Genomic DNA, 18,006 nt, shown 5'->3' on the forward strand with positions numbered 1-18,006 from the left:
AAGCGATGTATAAATCAAAATAAGAATGTACAGATCAATATACACGTTGATATGAGCTTGTACTGTTTTTTGCATTTTGTAATTTTGCTAAAATTAACTTACAATTAGTAAAAATTATAATTGAAATATTCTACTATAATTACATTGTAAGTTGCAGATACATAATAATACATAATAGATACATACTGAATATATCTCACTCTTAATTAGATTCTGGTCTATATTCATTTGCATATAGACAGGAGATACGAAGGGTTGTATAATTCACCCCTGAATCTAGATTTACGGTTTTAGAGGTTGATTAGAACAAAATCCTGAATTATGTTTTTAATCATTTGTATGGGTGACCTTCGTAAGTAAAAACCAAGTCGATATCTAATCGGGCCTAAGAGATATTGACGAATCCGTGTAAATAGATTCTAACCTTTGTTACACTCATAAGAGTCGAATTTCTAAAAATCCCTTCTTAGTGGGCGCTTACGTCATGAAAGGAATACACTACCCGAATTTCATGTTTCTAGGTTCAGGGGTTTGGGCTGGGTGTTGAAGAGTTTTTATACAGGGTGTTCGATAACAAGTGGGAGATTTTTTAATGGGTGATTATAGGGATCAAAATAAGACGAAAATCAAGAATGACGAAATAGCGTATACGGCTTTGTTTTCCAGTAATTAACGTTTAAAAATTCGAGTAAAAAGCGCCTAAAACCTGCAATCTGCCCAGCACCGACGACTAAATATCAGATCAGCAGGGGTGGATACAGTCATAATCAAGAAGAGAAAGCCGAATGCTGCAATACCGAGAAACAGAATAGCACGAGGTAAATTTATACTATTCGATGATTTTTGGTTATGACTGTACCCACCCCTGCTGACCTGACGTTCAATCGTCGGTGCAGGGCAGATTGCTAGTTTCAGGCGCTTTTTACTCGAATTTTTAAACGTTAATTACTGGAAAACAAAGCCGTATACGCTATTTCGTCATTCTTGATTTTCGTCTTATTTTGATCCCTATAATCACCCATTAAAAAATCTCCCACTTGTTATCGAACACCCTGTATATATGTATAGAAGATTGTTCACGAAAAAAAAATATTTCTATTTAACAAAGCAGGTACTTACATAGACCCACTAAATGTGTAAAGTTATTGATTAATATTTTTATACGCAACATAAGAAGAAGAGATAAAACTGCGTACGAAATATTTAATCTGAAATCTATTTCATTCAGATTAAATTTGATATATATTTATTTTCATTCGACAAATATGCACTAAAATTTCGAGTCTACTCCAAATCATTTCAAACGAATAAGGAAAGGTTTTAGGATAAGTAATGCTGTTCGCAATAAAAATCATCTGAAATTGATATGTGATAAACTGATGAAGCCACGTATTTTCCCATTTCGATAATGATTGATCACTGCTAGGTAAGTATTCGTTTCGTTGTCAAAAGCGATAAGAAAAAAATGGGCTTCATTTTGTTTCAATCTTGAATAGAGATTATGTTTAAGAAATGTAATTTGCGTTTAATTTACAGTTACCAACAAAAACTGCAAACATAAATACATACAGTGGGTCACAAAATTATTCGCTCACCGTTTAAAACAGAATACCTCATTTGAAATTGGACCGAATGACTTGAGGTTTCTCGAGAAGCTGTACAAATTAATTTACTAAGATATGTGCTTTTGTTGTTTTAAAAAATTACAATTTGTTGAAATTGTGAAAAAAAATAGTAAAGGGTAATTTTTCAACTTTGTTGCGTGAGTATATAATTAAAATTTAAAATATGTCTTTCGTAGATTCAAATAAGTTATGTGTGTGCTAAAAATTCCATCGAGATCGGTCAATGCACTTAGAAGTTACAATTAATTAAAATTTCCGAAAATCACGACTTTTCATCTAAGTGACTGATCTCTACACATAACACACTTAAATTTACAAATGTCATATTTTAAATTTTCGTTACAGGCTCAGATAAAAAAGTTTAAAAATTGCTTTCTACTATTTCTTTCCCGATTTTGCAAAATTTTAAGTTTTTAAAACGACAAAAGCATCGGTGGCATCCCGACAGCCCAAAATCCCGACAGCCCAAAATCCCGACAGCCCAAAATCCCGACAGCCAAAATCCCGACACCCAAAATTCCGACAGCCCAAAATCCCGACCACCAAAATTCCGACAGCCAAAACTCCGTGTTCTTGATTAGGTTAAGATAGTTTTGTTATGTGGCGTGGTTGAGTTAGTTTTTGGTATTTAGGTTGTGTCGGTTTGATTTTGTGGTTCTTTGCACACGTGAGGTTAATTTTGTGTATATTTTATTAGGTGAGGTTAATACTGTGTATATCTGAAAAGTTAGGTTATGTCGGATTCGGTTGGTTTTGAGTGACTTTCATAAGTTTATGTTCGGTTAGGTTAGATTTGAGTATTTTTCATAAGTTTAGAGTAGTTTTGTGTATCTATTGCCACACTGGTGTAGTACGAAGTATTTTGGTCAAGTTAGGTTCGGTTAAATTTATGGATTTACTATTGGCATTTATTATTAAGTTAGGTTAGGTTAGTTTTGTGTAACTTTTTGGAAGATTAGGTTAGGGTAGTTCTGTGTAACTTTTTGTAAGGTTAAGTTAGGTTAGGTTAGTATTGTGGATTTATGGTAAATATTCGGAAATGTAACTCCTGTCAGAATCGAGCTGATTTTTTTTGTGTGGTTTCTTACAGTTAACAGACATCATATTTAATATTATTATGGCAGTGCATCAACAAAAACAATGTCAATAAATGTTTTTTTAAAGATTTTATGTACGCGTTCACTGTGCACGGTGAGAACTTAACGAAATAGAAAATATTCGGTTGAACAGTAACATATTAAATTTGTTTTGCTGTGCCCCCCAGACCCCCCTAATAACTACACTAATTAATACCAATAAATATGTTACTTTGTAAATTGTGTTTATTATTTCCTTATATTACAAATGGGTATTGGTATTAGTTAGTGTACTATATCGGGGGGTCTGGGGGGCGGAGCCCCACAGTCAACAAAACGAATTTAATATGTTACTGTTCAACTCGAGGGGGATGTTCTGTTTTTTGTTTTTCATCTGGAATTGTCGTGGTATTATCCCAAAATTCGAAAGACGTGATTACCACGGTGGCCTGTCGGGATCTTGGATGTCGGGATTTTGGCCTGTCAGGATTTTGGGTGTCGGAATTTTGGGCTGTCGGGATTTTAGGTGTCGGGATTTTGGGCTGTCGGGATTTTGGGTGTCGGGATTTTGGACTGTCGGGATTTTGGGCTGTGGGGATTTTGGGTTTCGGGATTTTGGGGTGGACCCCAAAAGCATATATCTTGCTAGTAATTTAATTTCTTTAGCTTCGCGAGAAACTTCAAATCATTTGGTTCAATTTTAAATGAGGGAATACTTTTGTGACCCACTGTAGGTACTTTACTCCTCCTTTATTAATATGACGCCAATCTATAATCCGTCCAACGAGACGAGTCAGTAAATGGATAGAAATTCTCGGGCGCGATGCAGGATCGGATTACGGTAAATCGATCCCTGCATACTAAAAAATAAAAAGTTTCTTCTTTTGGAACAATAATAATAGGTGTAAAGTCATCTCCCATAATCATGACAAATAATTTTTGCGCACCCTACATACGGGATTTTGCTATGATCGCGGTGTGCGTATTTGAAAAATGCGAAGTTCCCCCCTGCCTTTCTAAGCAAGAGCCCACGGCAAGAGACCGCCGAAAGTTGGCCCTGAACTCGACCCTTGACAGCCAATAGTAAGAGCCGCTAACATTCATCGCGTGATCACCACGCAGCTGTTTTGTTTACATTTACTGACTCGCTTCGTTGGACGGACTATAGGTTATGATAATCTTGGGATTTAAGTACAGGTACTCCTCACTTTGCGACCAAGTTCCGTTCCGACGACTACGTCGTTAAGCAAATTGGTCGATAAGCGAGGAGCTTGCGCCGGGAATATAGGATCGTTATAAAATTATAAAAATTATACATCAACGAGATTACACACTGACTGCTTGTCGGAATGAAACTAAATGAAACTGACTGAAAACGTGCATAGCAAGCCTATAGTACGCTCACGAGTGCGCATGTCACCATTCGCCACTGACCGACACTTAAGCTGAGAAAGGGGATTCCCCGAATTGCAGGTCGAAACTTGATTGGTCGTAAGTGCGAGTGGTCGTTAAGCAGATAAGTCGTAAAGTGAGGACTACCGGTGTACATATACCTCCACCGAACAAAATTGATCAAGATAATTGATTGTAAAAAGAATCTGAGCCCACCAGAAATGTAATACAGTGGTACCTCGGTATACGACCTTAATCCGTTCCTGATGTTTGGACTTATACCGAGTAGGACGTATACCAAACCAACCTTCCCCATATTTTGTTATATGATATCCTTACTTGTATGATCAGTTAGTTAATAATATATCAACTCCGAATATAATTGATTATTAATTTAGTTTTTCTTGTGAGATAATTATTTAAAAATGATGCAAAATTCACACAAAAAATGTATGTCGTATACTGAACAGAAGTCGTATACCGAGCAAAATTTGTCACATCCAAACAGGACGTATTCTGAATTTGACTTTGATTCCAAAGCAGACGTATACCGAAGTATCACTGTATAACTACTGATAAACTACTGATAAGATCGTCAAGATTCGGATAGAAGAACGCGAGTATTAATGTTAGAGGACGATGGATTTAATTATCGCGCCATCACTTACGCTGATTTAGATACGATGATCGTGTGTCAAAAAGACTGATTATATTGTTCAACATTTTACTACGCTGAAATTAATGGGATTCTATCTTTAAGGGGGTAGACACGGGTAATGCAGCGAGGTGACATTACCGGCAAAAATGGGCCTATTAATGGGTTTACGGGAATCGGTTATTTGTCCTTATATGAGAAGACTTGGGACTGGGTGCGGGCTTATTCGAAAAAGGAAGGTCCAGTGCAGGGCGGTCAACTCATGGTTGAACGAGATTGTGTCGATATTTAATAATATGAGTGTCCAAAGTAGAGGAAAAAATCGACAAAATGCAGTCACGGAATCGAAGCATTTTTAAGCCACTAAAAGAGTGTTGTGACTCAGACGACGAGTTGACCGCCCTGCATTGAACCTTCCTCTTTCGATTGAGCCCTCACCCAGGCCAAAATCTTCTCATATAAGGACGAAAAACGAAAAATCCCGGACCCCTTTTTAGGCCTATTTTTGCCGGTAATGTCACTTCGCTGCATTACCCGTGTCTACCCCTTTAAAGATCGTTCAAACCGTACCTCGGAGTCAGGCAGTCGCTCACACCATGAGGCATAAGAACATAGGGGCATAATGTCCTCTCTCTCTCGCATTTAAATGTCCGTCCTTCTTTCGCTTCATTTCTCTCTGATTCAATATTTGTCGAATGTCATACTGGTTGCGTCGAAGTTGCGCAAAACGGATTATCATACGAATTCATAATGATTATTTCCTTGCTTTTACCCAAATTCAACTTCGTTCTATCTTCCTGGAGTTCTATCACATTCACTGATGGTTTTTCTCGGATTCTTGATTTAAATTACAGTGGTACCTCGGTATACGTCTGCTTTGGAATACGTTCAATTTAGAACATGTCCTGTTTGAACGTGACAAATTTTGCTCGATGTACGATTTCTTTTCGGTATACGACATAAATTTTTTATGTGAATTTTGCGTCATTTTTAAATAATTATCTCATTGTCAGAGGAAAAATTAAATTAATAATCAATTATATTCGGAGTTGATGTTTTATTAACTGACTGATCATACAAGTAAGGATATCATGTAACAAAATACAGGCTGTTCGATAACAGGTGGAAAAAATTTTAAGGGGTGATTCTAGGGATCAAAATAAGTCGAAAATCAAGAATAACGAAATAGCGTTTGCGGCTTCGTTTTCGAATAATTAACGGTTAAAAATTCGAGTAAAAAGCGCCTGAAATCTGCAATCCGCCCAGTACCGATGTCTGAATGTCAGGTCAGCAGGGAAAGGTACAGTTATAACCAAGAAGAGAAAGCCGAATGTTGCAGCACCGTGAAACAGAATAGCACGAGGTATTCCGAGGTAAGTTTCTACTATTCAATGATTCTTGGTTATGACTGTACCTTCCCCTGCTGACCTGATGTTCACGAGGGAAACTACCCAAGTGTTACGCTCACTTATTAATGAAACTTTGCCACCTTGTAGAGCTCGTCGCCCTGAACACGCCTATACCCCCTTTTGGGGGCAGACGGCTAATTGTTTAAAAGATATTAACAATTAAAGTTAGTTACTCCTTACATTGAGAAGTATGACAAACTAACACATATAAATGCTTAGCTCCGCGGTAAAACGCTTGACTCGTAATCTAACTGTCCACGGTTTTCAAGTTCATGGTTCCCAACATTTTTTTCTTTTTTCTTTTTAATAATAATTTGTCTCTTTTGAATAACTATTACAACTGTGCTATAATCATTGCATTTATTAATAGCTAATTAATTACATGTGCTGAAATTTTTATAGAATTTCTATCCAATACGTACATTAACACCCTTACCGCATTCAAAATTTACACGCGTTTATATGCATATGCATTTATATGCTAAGCATTTATATGTGTTAGTTTGTCATGCTTCTCAATGTAAGAAGTAACTAATTTTAATTGTTAATATCTTTTAAACAATTAGCCGTCTGCTCCCAAAATGGGGTATAGGCGTGTTCAGGGCGACGAGCTCTACAAGGTGGCAAAGTTTCATTAATAAATGAGCGTAACACTTGGTTAGTTCTCCTCGTCAGTCGTCGGTGCTGGGCGGACTGCAGGTTTCAGGCGCTTTTTACTCGAATTTTTAAACGTTAATTACTGGAAAACAAAGCCGCAAACGCTATTTCGTTATTCTTGATTTTCGTTTTATTTTAGTCCCTAGAATCACCCCTTAAAATTTTTTCCACCTGTTGTCGAACACCCTGTATAACCGCCAAATAGGAGGCAATAAAGTTTATTCCATTTGGTTTGTTAATTTAGAATCTGTCATTAGGTTACATTTATATTTTACAAACTAATTATGTTAAATATACTAGTGAATATTTTTTATAAATTTCTAGGAAATCGTTTAAATGCTGTTCATGACATAAACTGTGTTTAAATTATTTTACAACCCCATAATATCGGTATAGTATCAATAGGAGTTTTTTTTACATGAGAACGGATGAATCGTTTTTACATTACTTCTTATGGGAAAGGTTTGTTTGGTATACGTCCTATTCGGTATAAGTCCAAACATCCGGAACGGATTATTAAGGTCGTATACCGAGGTACCACTGTACTTAATAAGAACAAAAGCAAGAGCAAGACCAGGAGTAGGTGCAGGAGCAGGAGCAGGAGCAGCGGCAGGGGCAGGGGCAGGGGCATGGGCAGGAGCAGGGGCAGGAGCAGGAACAGGAACAGGAACAGGAACAGGAACAGGAACAGGAACAAGAACAAAAACAAGAACAATAATAATAAAACAGATATTTTGTGCTGTAAAATTGAAACTTTTTAAATTTCGCAAACGCAGTTAAGCTTGAACTGGTAGCGCCAGAGATTTTTTAAACAATTTGTGGCATAATTAATATTATTCAAGGTCAAAAATCCAATAACATATTATTGTATATTTAAAAATTTGGTTTTAAAATTCATATTTATGTGAAACCCTATAAAAGTTTTAAACAAATTTTCACTTAAAGAGAAATTGTTATTAATATTGAATCATTAAATAAAGTATTGCAAGACATACCATGCAAGATGAATATTTATAGTTCATTTTCCTGACCTTAAAAAACATCATCAGGAAAAAAAGAAATATAAACTTATGAAAAGAATCCAAGGTGACTTCCATATAGAACTTTAAACTAAAAAAAAACTGTTATCCGATTAGAATAATTTATTTCATACACACTAAATTTTACTTTTCAGTTTTTTCAAAATCGTTTATAAGATTCGTAATTTATATTTGTATTATAATTCTCTAATAAATGGCTTATATTTATATAACATCTTTTTCTTATTCCATAATATGTATAATGTTTGATTAGAATGCCCCGGAACATATTGTACAATACTGATAAAACTTCCGATTATTCAATGTCTGAATGATAATCATTTACGTCTAAGCATTTATCTATTATATAAATCATTTTCTCATGAATATTACATGTCATTAAATTCATTTGTCAAATTAGAATCGTTGAATTGTACAATTGCTTCAACGCTCATTGTTTAATTAATTAAAAATAATTATAAAATTAATGTTCTAATTTGAATCTAACTTATTTGTTAGTGTCATATAATAGATTTATTTTTAAAATTCAAAATCGCACGAACGGAAATAGCAAGGTAAGAAAAAAAAATCTATAACTCCTGGACTATATAGATAAAGAATTGAATCTTATTAAAAAACGTGAGTTTTACGGATATTGTTAGTAAAAGAGATTAGGGTTATAGTATCATTAGTACTGCTGAAACTAAGATATAAGCAAAATTATAAATAGTAAGTTATATTGACGGAAATTTATTTAAAACTAACCTATATATTAGAAACAAAACTAATTATTTTTTTAACAATTCATTATTTAGTGTAATCTTTATTAAAGAAATTGAACATTTCTAAAAATAATAATTTATTAGTTTAACAGGAACATAAAATATTTTAACAAAATAACAACACTCTTTAGGGACTATTTAACTCGTAACTGGTATGATTATTTTGTCAAGGATTTAGACAATGTAGCGGGGCCTACAAGACCCCGTACATGTGTTTAGAGATCTATATACAATGAAAATAAAAAAAAAATAAAAAGAAAAGGATAGTACTAGTTGGTTATGTTTATTACTTTATTTAAACGTTAGTCAAGTTAGATTTTAAAAAGAAAATAAAACCTGCTTGAAGTCTGATAGGTCCCACCCTATCAATTATGAGTTGATCGGAAACGAATCTAAGTACTTCCGGATATCATTAAAATAAAATTTTGAATTTTATTTTTTCTTTGCATGATACACAGATCTTTATCACTTTATGTTCATTCATCATGTTTTAAAAATAAACTTTATACATTTTTATAATACAGATCTTTGTTACATATGTTAATCTATGAATAAAATTTAAATGTTTATATGATAATTTATTTACAATTTGCTGTACTAAAACTTACGTTTTATAGCATGGCTGCAATAGATTTTAATACACTCAACGATGAAAATGTAACCAAATTTTTTCATTCTTTTGACACCGTACTTACTGATTGTGATGGTAAGTCACGTGCTTAATATATTTTTAAAACAATATAGTTTAAAGCACTACTAATTTTATGTTTCCTAGGTGTACTTTGGATGTACATGAATCCTTTACCAAATGCAGCGGAAGTGATGAATGCTTTTCGTTCTCTTGGTAAAAGAGTCTTTTATGTAACTAATAATAGTACAAAGACTAGAGAAGAATTTGTAAACAAATGTAAAATTTTAAATTTCAAAGTATCGAAAGAAGAGATTTTGTGTACTGCAAATCTGTCTGCATGTTATTTGCAAGATCTAGGTTTTAATAAGAAAGTATATATCATAGGATCTGAAGGTAAAAATTGTTTCTTCTATATTTTTATATAGCTATATTACTAAAGATTACATTTCAATATATAATAATTATATAGAATTATTTCTATTATAGCAATTGGAAAAGAATTGGAAGAAGTTGGTATTTCACACATTGGTGTAGGACCAGATCCTGTTAATAAAAATGGTCCATATACTACATTTATCAAGGATCCTGATGTAGGAGCAGTTATAGTTGGTTTTGATGAGCACTTTAATTATCCTAAGATGGTAAAAGCAGCCTCATATTTAAGCGATCCTGATGTACATTTCATTGCTACAAATACAGACGAAAGATTTCCTGTTGCTAATAATGTTGTTATACCTGGTACATAAATTTAATTTTTTTAGTAAATTACTTGAAATTTGAACTTTGAGAATAATTTCCTTTTAAATAGGTACTGGAAGTTTGGTGCGATGTATAGAAAGTTGTGCAGAAAGGAAAGCTGTTGTAATGGGAAAACCAGAGCCCTATCTAGCAGATGTACTTATGAAACGGTTTCAAGTAGATCCTAAACGTACATTGATGATTGGAGATAGACATAATACAGATATATTATTAGGACGTCGTTGTGGCTTTAAGACATTGCTGGTTTTAACAGGAATAACTAGTTTGGAAGATGTGAATAGGTGGAAACGATCAGAGTGTTCAGAAGAAAAAGATTTCATTCCTGATTACTATATTGAATCAATTGGGGATCTGCTACCTCATTTAGAAAAATTTAAGAATAAATCTGCAATGTAATATTAAATATAGATAACATTGTTTTCTATAAAACTGCACACTAGTTTGATAGTGTGATTAAAATATTATTACTTAAAATAGTTGTATTTATTGAAAATATATATACAACAACTGCATATACACATGTACAGGTATCCCTGCATAACATAGTCATTAGGTTCTTAAAAAATTCAGTGGTATGCCAATTAGTGTTATATCCTGTATATACAGAGTATATCATAATATGCTGGACCCACTTTAGAAGTGGTAAGAAAACAAACACAATGAAAGAAGTTCATATAAAAATTTACTTGACTTAGCTTCAAAATTATAGGCAGTTTTGCAACTGCATATTTATAGAATTACGCACTTCTTAACTTAACACATAGCATTGACATAGTTATTGAATTTCTAGCAAGTTATTTCTGAGAGTTTCTAGCAAGAGAACAAACTAAAATGAGCGAACTCAATCAATAAAGTCAGAAAATATTCAGAAGATACATAGCTTAGCTTGTAAGTATAGGTTAAGAGTAACTTCTTTGAATCTTTTATGAAAGTAAGCAGTTGTGAATTGTTGAAACACAAAATTTTTATAACTTTGATACAAGATCAAACAGAATACATGTATTATTGTTTTTGTATCTCCTGACTATTCTTGAAATGGATTTTCCATATTATAATACACCTTGTATACTGGTTGTTTTAAACATAGTATGTATATAAAAAACATATTATAGAAAAACTACAGATTCCCTTCATTTTGAACAGTTGACAGCCAAGCAAGTAGCCAATATGTATCATGTTATTCTATAGGTGCATATTAAAAGAGAGAGGCATGTGAAAATAAGAGAATGCCCATATATTTAATTCTTACAATTAGACAACATAAGCTGTCTTTAATCCCAATCTTATTTCAAATTTTGAAAATACATGAATAGGATTTCTCTATTTATTGAAAGAAATGAGATTATTAACAAATTCATTCAAGGACTATAATCTCCATTAAATTTATATTTTTCACACTTTTGATACTAATATTGCACTTAACATAAAACAGAAACGTGAAAATAATCTTAATTTAGAGATATTATGTACAACTTACAATTAAAATTGAAATTAAAATTATAACACAGAATAATATAAAATAAAATTGTAACTAAAAATGAGATTAAAATTACATTAGCGCTATCATATATTGTTTAACGTATAACAGTAACTGAAAAATTCAGTGGTTGGATTGTTAGTGATTCAATGACTCATTCCACGTCGATTCGACTTATTTGTGACATCGATACCAGCAATTTTATTCCAAATAAAATTATGGAAAGTTTAAATCATTATTTTGCTGAGTTTTTATTTAAAAAGTATAGAATTTTGAATTTTGCAAGTTTTACTTATTTTCATGATTACAGGCTGTACTTATGAATTTTTATCTTACAATAGAGAACTATTTGTCGAATTGAATTCCCTTTTTTCCTACTTTTAATTTAGAAGAATTGACTTGTTGTAATAATATTCATTTTATTTGAAAAACTGATTTTGTATCATTGAAAGTTATAAACTTTTATTATGTAAGTTTCTACTTGAAGGCCAGATAATTGTTTTTAAGAGAAATATAACTTGTTTATTTTCTGTTAGAACGATATCTTTTAAATGAACGTTGCATTGATAAGAAATGCAATTAGAGTAATTGCAATCCGTAATTAGAACATTCCGATTTCTTGATATTTCCACCAATAACGTCTCATCCGAATTGTAACGGCGAGTACTCCAGGTATGTACACTTGTACGAAATTCTCAAATTACTGTATTGTCAGATAGGTTTAATAAATACATTTGTACTTATAGTGAAACTCTGCATTAGTTTTGTCTGATAAACAAGCCAAAAATGTTTAAAGTAATGTTATTAGAATGGAAGCTATTCATTTAAACAATAAATTAAAATTAAATTTTAATTATATAATAAACTTGTAAAGCTGCGAAAAGTCATAGAATTTGAGTTATTGAACATTTTTTGTAAACTATTAAAGAACCGGTGTATCCTGTTTCCGGTAATACAATAAGCGAACAAGTGTTTTTTATCTCACTTGCTCAGTAGGTAACTGTTCAAAGTGTGCGCGTCGGAAATCGATTTCAATCGCTTATGTTTCGAAAATGAAGCCTCAAATTACAAAACGATAAAGGAATTTTGTATTTATTTTTACGTGATAAAGTTGTAGTTTTCCGATTGTACATACATTATTTTTGGGATACACTTTATACATTTATGATTACGTAGAAACAGATCTGTTGAATGATTATTTTTGTTCACTTTGCATCTATCGGCTTTGATTGGTTCCTATGCATGTTCAAGTAAACACATATACAGTGGGTTATAAAATTATTCGCTCACCGTTCAAAACAGAATACCCCATTTAAAATTGGACCAAATGACGCGAGGTTTCTCGAGAAGCTATACGAATTAATTTACTGAGATATGTGCTTTTGTCGTTTTAAAAAATTACAATTTGTCGACATCGGGGAAAAAATAGTAAAAGGCAATTTTTTAACGTTTTTATTTAGGCCTGTAATGAAAATTTAAAATATGACATTTGTAAATTTAAGTATGTTATGTGTATGTTGAAAATTTCAGTGAATCTCAGTGCATTGCATCTCGATGACATTTTCAGCATACACATAACATATTTAAATTTGCAAATGTTATATTTTAAATTGTCATTACAGGCTCAAATAAAAAAGTTAAAAAATTGCCTTCTACTTTTTATTCCCAATTTCGATAAATTGTAATTTTTTAAAACAACAAATGCACATATCTTACATTAGTAAATTAATTTGTATAGCTTCTCGAGAAACCTTACGTCATTTGTATTCTGTTTTAAACGGTAAGCGAATAATTTTGTAACCCACTGTATACTTTTGATTTTTTCACAGAAATCAATGATTTCTTAAAACATACATAATAATAACATAAAAATTTTAGTTTCAATAGATTTTATAACATTAAATATTAATCATTTGCTTTTAAACATTTAATTTTATGTAAAATATAGTTTTATGTAAAATAAATTTCGCAAACGATAAATGAAATGTTGCAATAAACGAAGCAAAATGTCATTTTATTTATACCGGTAGTAATATATCTATATACAGCGTAATCATCAATTATATTTATTGGTACTTATGAATGAAATAGGAACAATTTATATCCCTGTATATATTACATAACAAGCACGCAAGGACACGCTTCAAATGCGTGGCTCTCAGCCAGGGTTCTCTATTTCACATTCTCTTTTTAGTTCTTACAGTGGTTAATTGGTAAAGAGGGTATTCTCCATGCAAAGTTAAAGTTAACTACATTTTTCTTCGAAAACTCGTGTCTGCTAGTACTCTCAAAATGACAGCGAAACACATAACGTCATTATCTCAGGAAGAATTTAACAATTTCATGCAATCGATTGATGTGATTTTATCAGATTGTGATGGTAAGTAATTATTTATTTTTTTCTGACATATAAATTTTTTAAATAAAAGTGATTATTTTCTGTCATCTATATATTATGCTTTTAGTATTGAAATATTTCAACGCAGGAATAATAAATGATAGATGAATAATTTTATATAAAATGTGATAAATGATGTTTTAATCTTAGTAAACCTTAGGCGTACTATGGAGAGAAACAGAGGTAATACAGAATTCACCTGAGACAGTAAATAAATTCAAACAAATGGGTAAAAAGTTTTTCTACATAACAAATAACAATACCAAAACCAGATCTGAATTTATAGAAAAGTGTAAAAATCTCAAGTATGACGCAACAATGGTAAATTTAATAAATTCATTTTTATTTTGAGTTAACAATAAACATAATGCATATTGTATAGAACATATTCATATCATTGTTTTAGGATGAAATAGTGTGTACTTCGTATTTAGCTGCTGTGTACCTTAAAGAACAAAAATTTGATAAAAAAGCATACGTAGTTGGCAGTATTGGTATTACTAAGGAGCTTGAAGCAGTAAATATTAAACATTGTGGCATAGGAGTAAGTATTTTACATTACAATTTTTCAGTTAACCATGTGTTTTAGTACAAACTGACTATAGGATATTTGTACTTATTTTAGCCTGATATCATGGATGGCGATGAGGTGGAATTGGTAAAAAATTTTAAGCCAGATCCGGAAGTTGGAGCAGTTATTGTAGGCTTTGACAAATATTTTAGTTTTCCTAAGCTTGCAAAAGCTGCTACTTATTTACAAGATCCAAGCGTTCATTTCATAGGAACAAATTGTGATACAGAAAGACCTTCCCCAAATACTAATAGATTTCCAGGTTAAGGAAATATTTACTTGAAATTGTTTATCAGATTGTTTTATTTTATAAAGTTTTTAGACTTACGATACATTTATGTTTTATATTATAGGAACTGGATGCTTCATAAGATGCATAGAAGCAGCATGTAACAGGGCACCAGTGATGCTAGGAAAACCAGAATCTTTCCTAATTGAATATATAACAAAGAAGTATGGTTTAAAACCTGAAAGGACACTTATGATTGGTGATAAGTAAATACCATATTGTTAACACAATGATGCTTTAATTTGATTTATTATATTTTTAAGAAAATATAATTATTTTGTTTCAGTTGTTCCACGGATATTCTTTTTGGACAACGATGTGGGTTTAAAACTCTTCTTGTATTAACGGGTGTTACTACAAAAAATGAAGTAGGTGCTATGAATGCACCTAATGTAGATTTAAAAAATTGGATAGTTCCGGATTATTATGCAGATGAGTTAGGTGATGTACTAAAAATGATACCATCTTGATGATTTTAAGAAACAATTTTAAAACAGTTCAATATTATTTAAATTAATCCCTTTATTCTACAGAATTATAACATAAATTATCGTTTTCAATTCTGTAATTATTTATACTGTTTACATTTATAATTTTACTTAATTTTAATCAATTGAATGTTATTTTTTAAAATATTTATAACTGTTTGATTGTATTTACACAGAACAGTTTGCACACAACAATAGAGTATTGCAGTATTTTTTATAATAATTAATTACCTAATATATTTAAAGAAAACTGATTCTTTTTATTATTAAAAATATCCTATATTAATTAAACACAAAATGAAGGTACAAATGCAATTTTCCGAATTAATTTCATATTCTGTATTTATAATAGTTCTTATTTTTATAATTGTTTCTGAAAGAAACTAAAGAATTACCAAAGAGTAATACATATTATCAAGAAGATCAATGTTTGCGATAGAATTATCAATCAATAGCTAATTTTTGTTTAAATATTTTGGTAACATTGTAATAATATGCATGGTTCCTGCAGTTAATATATAAATTATCCAATTTAGCAATGTGATTATAATTGATATATGTAATCACTAGCTGCGCTACCCGGTTCTGCCCGGGAATTTTAATCAACTATTATTATCCCTACTTCCTTATTCCTATCCCTACTTCCCTATCCCTATCCCTGCTAATACATAAAAGTTAAAGTGTCTGATCGTTTGTTCCTCTTCACGTTTACGTCACATAGGCTATGTCATATTGCGATTTATTATGTTTTTTGACTAACAAAGAAGCATTCAAGAATTGGTTTGGTAATACTCGGCATTGCCACCAAGACCCCTCAGTATGCTACACTCATAAAATATAGGAATGATCACGAATTCTCGCGTATTTATACAGATCGCAGCCCGTGATCCCCGCCGCGATTGATGTAGCCAATTAATAGGAAGGTGACGATCATAGGTGGGGAGAGAGTGATATTTCGGTAGACTAACAGCAGTGACGGTTGGAAAGTGTTCGACGGTGTTCTCGTAACGTCCCCAACAATTAAAGAGCACTTTCGTAAATTCGCCAACAGTTCATTTTAAATTGAATGTTAAAAATGGAAAACAAATCAGCTAAAACAGACTTTAATACAAACAGAAATACTATTAAATGCAAGGCGCATTTTTTTTTAATGACAAATATTTCTTTGTCATCTAATACGACATGAATAAGAAAACGAATGCCCAAAAAAAAAAAAAAAAAAACTGATAAATGTATACATATTATGAGTGTAGTATACTGATGGGGCCTAAGTTGCAATGCCGAGTATTACTAAACCAATTCTTTAATGCTCCTTTGTTAGTCAAAAACATAATGAATCGCAATATGACATAACCCATGTCCATCTTGAAAGAATAAGCTGTCCAATAGTGCAAATTTCATTAAAATCTGTTTAGCCGTTTAAACGTGAAGGAAGGACAAACGATCAGCATTTTCACTTTTATATATTAGTAAGGATAAGGATAAGGATAAGGATTCACATACATATGTATGTGATAACAATAATAAACATTAAGAGTATATATTGGTATTGCATATCTTGTAAAACTAAAATATTAGAAATAAAAAAATCATGAAGGAAATGGTGAAGATCGCTTTTTTAACCGACTTCGAAAAGGAGGAGGTTACTCAATTCGATCAGTATATATTTTTTGTAACTTCTTTATCTGTGCCTGTAATAAAAATTAAAAAAATGTCTTTTACAGATTTAAGTGAATTATAGAAAGAGTTAAAAAGAGGATTTAAGACTTTAAGGACTTACTGTACTACAGGTACTACCCGAGCGAACCCTAGCCGAATATGTAGTGCGAAAGGGACCAACCCGCGCGTACGTAAATGTATTTCCCCTCCGGCTAATAAAAAAAAAAGTACTACAGATACCATATCACAGTACTTTTTTTTATAGGAAAAATTCTTAACCCTATACACTTACAGACTTTCCTTTGGTCATTTAACAGCGATTCGAAAACGATACGTTGAAAACGAGTTGAAAACGACAATTTGAACAATTTTTATTTACAGGAAAGCAACGAAAGATTGGCTGGATATATGCAATATCGCTATCCCCTCCACTTGGGGGGATCCCCCTAAGCCAGACCTGTCCAAGTAGGGGAATCCACTCCTGGAACACATGTTTTGGGTCCCCTTCCAATTCCGTCTACCATCTCTCCGTCTTTCCTAGCGGCGGTATTGTCTCCTCGGAGAGATGGTAGTCGGAACCGTCCCATTTTACTTGAAGGAGCAGCGTTGGAAGAGGACCCAAAACATGTGTTCCAGGAGTGAATTCCCCTACTTGGACAGGCCTGCCCTAAGCGAACCGAGACGCTCGACGAGGAAGCCGTGGAATACGATCCGAACCGTTATATCGGTGTGACTAATACTAATTCAACGATAAAACTTTTTTATTTTTAACTTTTTCTTAATGAAACTTTTACTAATGCATTTGTGAGATTTTTCTGATTAAAGTGACACCAAACATGATATAGTTTGAATTATATTTATAAAGAATAGTAATAGAATAAACAACATAGAATTGACACCACGACTGAATATAAATGATGTCGGCTGAATACAAAAGATGTGTACGGATGCAGAATCGGCATGTCGGCTGAATACAAAACATGTGTACTGACACAGAATCGGCATCTCGGCTGAATACAAAACATGTGTACGGACGCAGAATCGACACCTCGCTTGGATAAATGCAGGCCCTCCAAGCTCCACTCTTGTGATTTTGATGCAAATTTTAGGTTTACGCCT

The 18,006-nt window shown here is 32.3% G+C and overlaps 2 protein-coding genes and 1 long non-coding RNA gene across 11 annotated transcripts; 2 read left to right on the plus strand and 1 right to left on the minus strand.

Moving 5' to 3' along the window:
- The first annotated feature begins 8,250 nt into the window (after window positions 1–8,250).
- LOC117605866 (glycerol-3-phosphate phosphatase) lies at window positions 8,251–11,398 on the plus strand. 5 transcript variants are annotated; one of them, XM_034327651.2, is made up of 6 exons: window positions 8,416–8,562; window positions 9,233–9,321; window positions 9,391–9,459; window positions 9,544–9,639; window positions 9,733–9,984; window positions 10,055–11,398. In XM_034327651.2, exons 2-6 carry the CDS (start codon window positions 9,234–9,236, stop codon window positions 10,399–10,401), a joined length of 852 nt encoding a protein of 283 aa, XP_034183542.1. In that variant the 5' UTR covers window positions 8,416–8,562; window position 9,233; the 3' UTR covers window positions 10,402–11,398. The 5 variants fall into 5 exon arrangements, with proteins under 5 accessions (XP_034183540.1, XP_034183542.1, XP_034183541.1 ...); XM_034327649.2 differs by lacking the exon at window positions 8,416–8,562 and adding an exon at window positions 8,251–8,408 and having other exon boundaries at window positions 9,391–9,639; window positions 10,055–11,393; XM_034327650.2 differs by having other exon boundaries at window positions 8,429–8,472; window positions 9,391–9,639; window positions 10,055–11,394.
- A 608-nt stretch (window positions 11,399–12,006) lies between these two features.
- On the plus strand, window positions 12,007–17,409 carry LOC117605867 (glycerol-3-phosphate phosphatase-like). Of its 5 annotated transcripts, XR_004581801.2 has the most exons (8): window positions 13,594–13,862; window positions 14,041–14,201; window positions 14,287–14,424; window positions 14,506–14,713; window positions 14,805–14,946; window positions 15,027–15,181; window positions 16,953–17,074; window positions 17,269–17,409. XR_004581801.2 is itself a non-coding variant. In XM_034327653.2 (7 exons), the coding sequence occupies exons 2-7, from the start codon at window positions 13,775–13,777 to the stop codon at window positions 15,208–15,210; spliced, it is 921 nt and encodes a 306-aa protein (XP_034183544.2). In that variant the 5' UTR covers window positions 12,007–12,154; window positions 13,677–13,774; the 3' UTR covers window positions 15,211–16,369. The 5 variants fall into 5 exon arrangements, 4 of the variants coding, with proteins under 4 accessions (XP_034183544.2, XP_034183545.2, XP_034183547.2 ...); XM_034327653.2 differs by lacking the exons at window positions 16,953–17,074; window positions 17,269–17,409 and adding an exon at window positions 12,007–12,154 and having other exon boundaries at window positions 13,677–13,862; window positions 15,027–16,369; XM_034327654.2 differs by lacking the exons at window positions 16,953–17,074; window positions 17,269–17,409 and adding an exon at window positions 13,105–13,262 and having other exon boundaries at window positions 13,677–13,862; window positions 15,027–16,369.
- LOC117605869 (uncharacterized) lies at window positions 16,505–17,268 on the minus strand. Its single transcript, XR_004581802.2, has 3 exons — window positions 17,180–17,268; window positions 17,009–17,099; window positions 16,505–16,919 (listed from the first exon to the last, which is right to left on the minus strand). It is a non-coding gene; the product is annotated as an uncharacterized LOC117605869 (long non-coding RNA).
- Window positions 17,410–18,006: the final 597 nt, after the last annotated feature.

The sequence above is a fragment of the Osmia lignaria genome, chromosome 2, assembly GCF_051020975.1.
Source record: "Osmia lignaria lignaria isolate PbOS001 chromosome 2, iyOsmLign1, whole genome shotgun sequence".
Classification (NCBI taxonomy): Eukaryota; Metazoa; Arthropoda; class Insecta; order Hymenoptera; family Megachilidae; genus Osmia; species Osmia lignaria.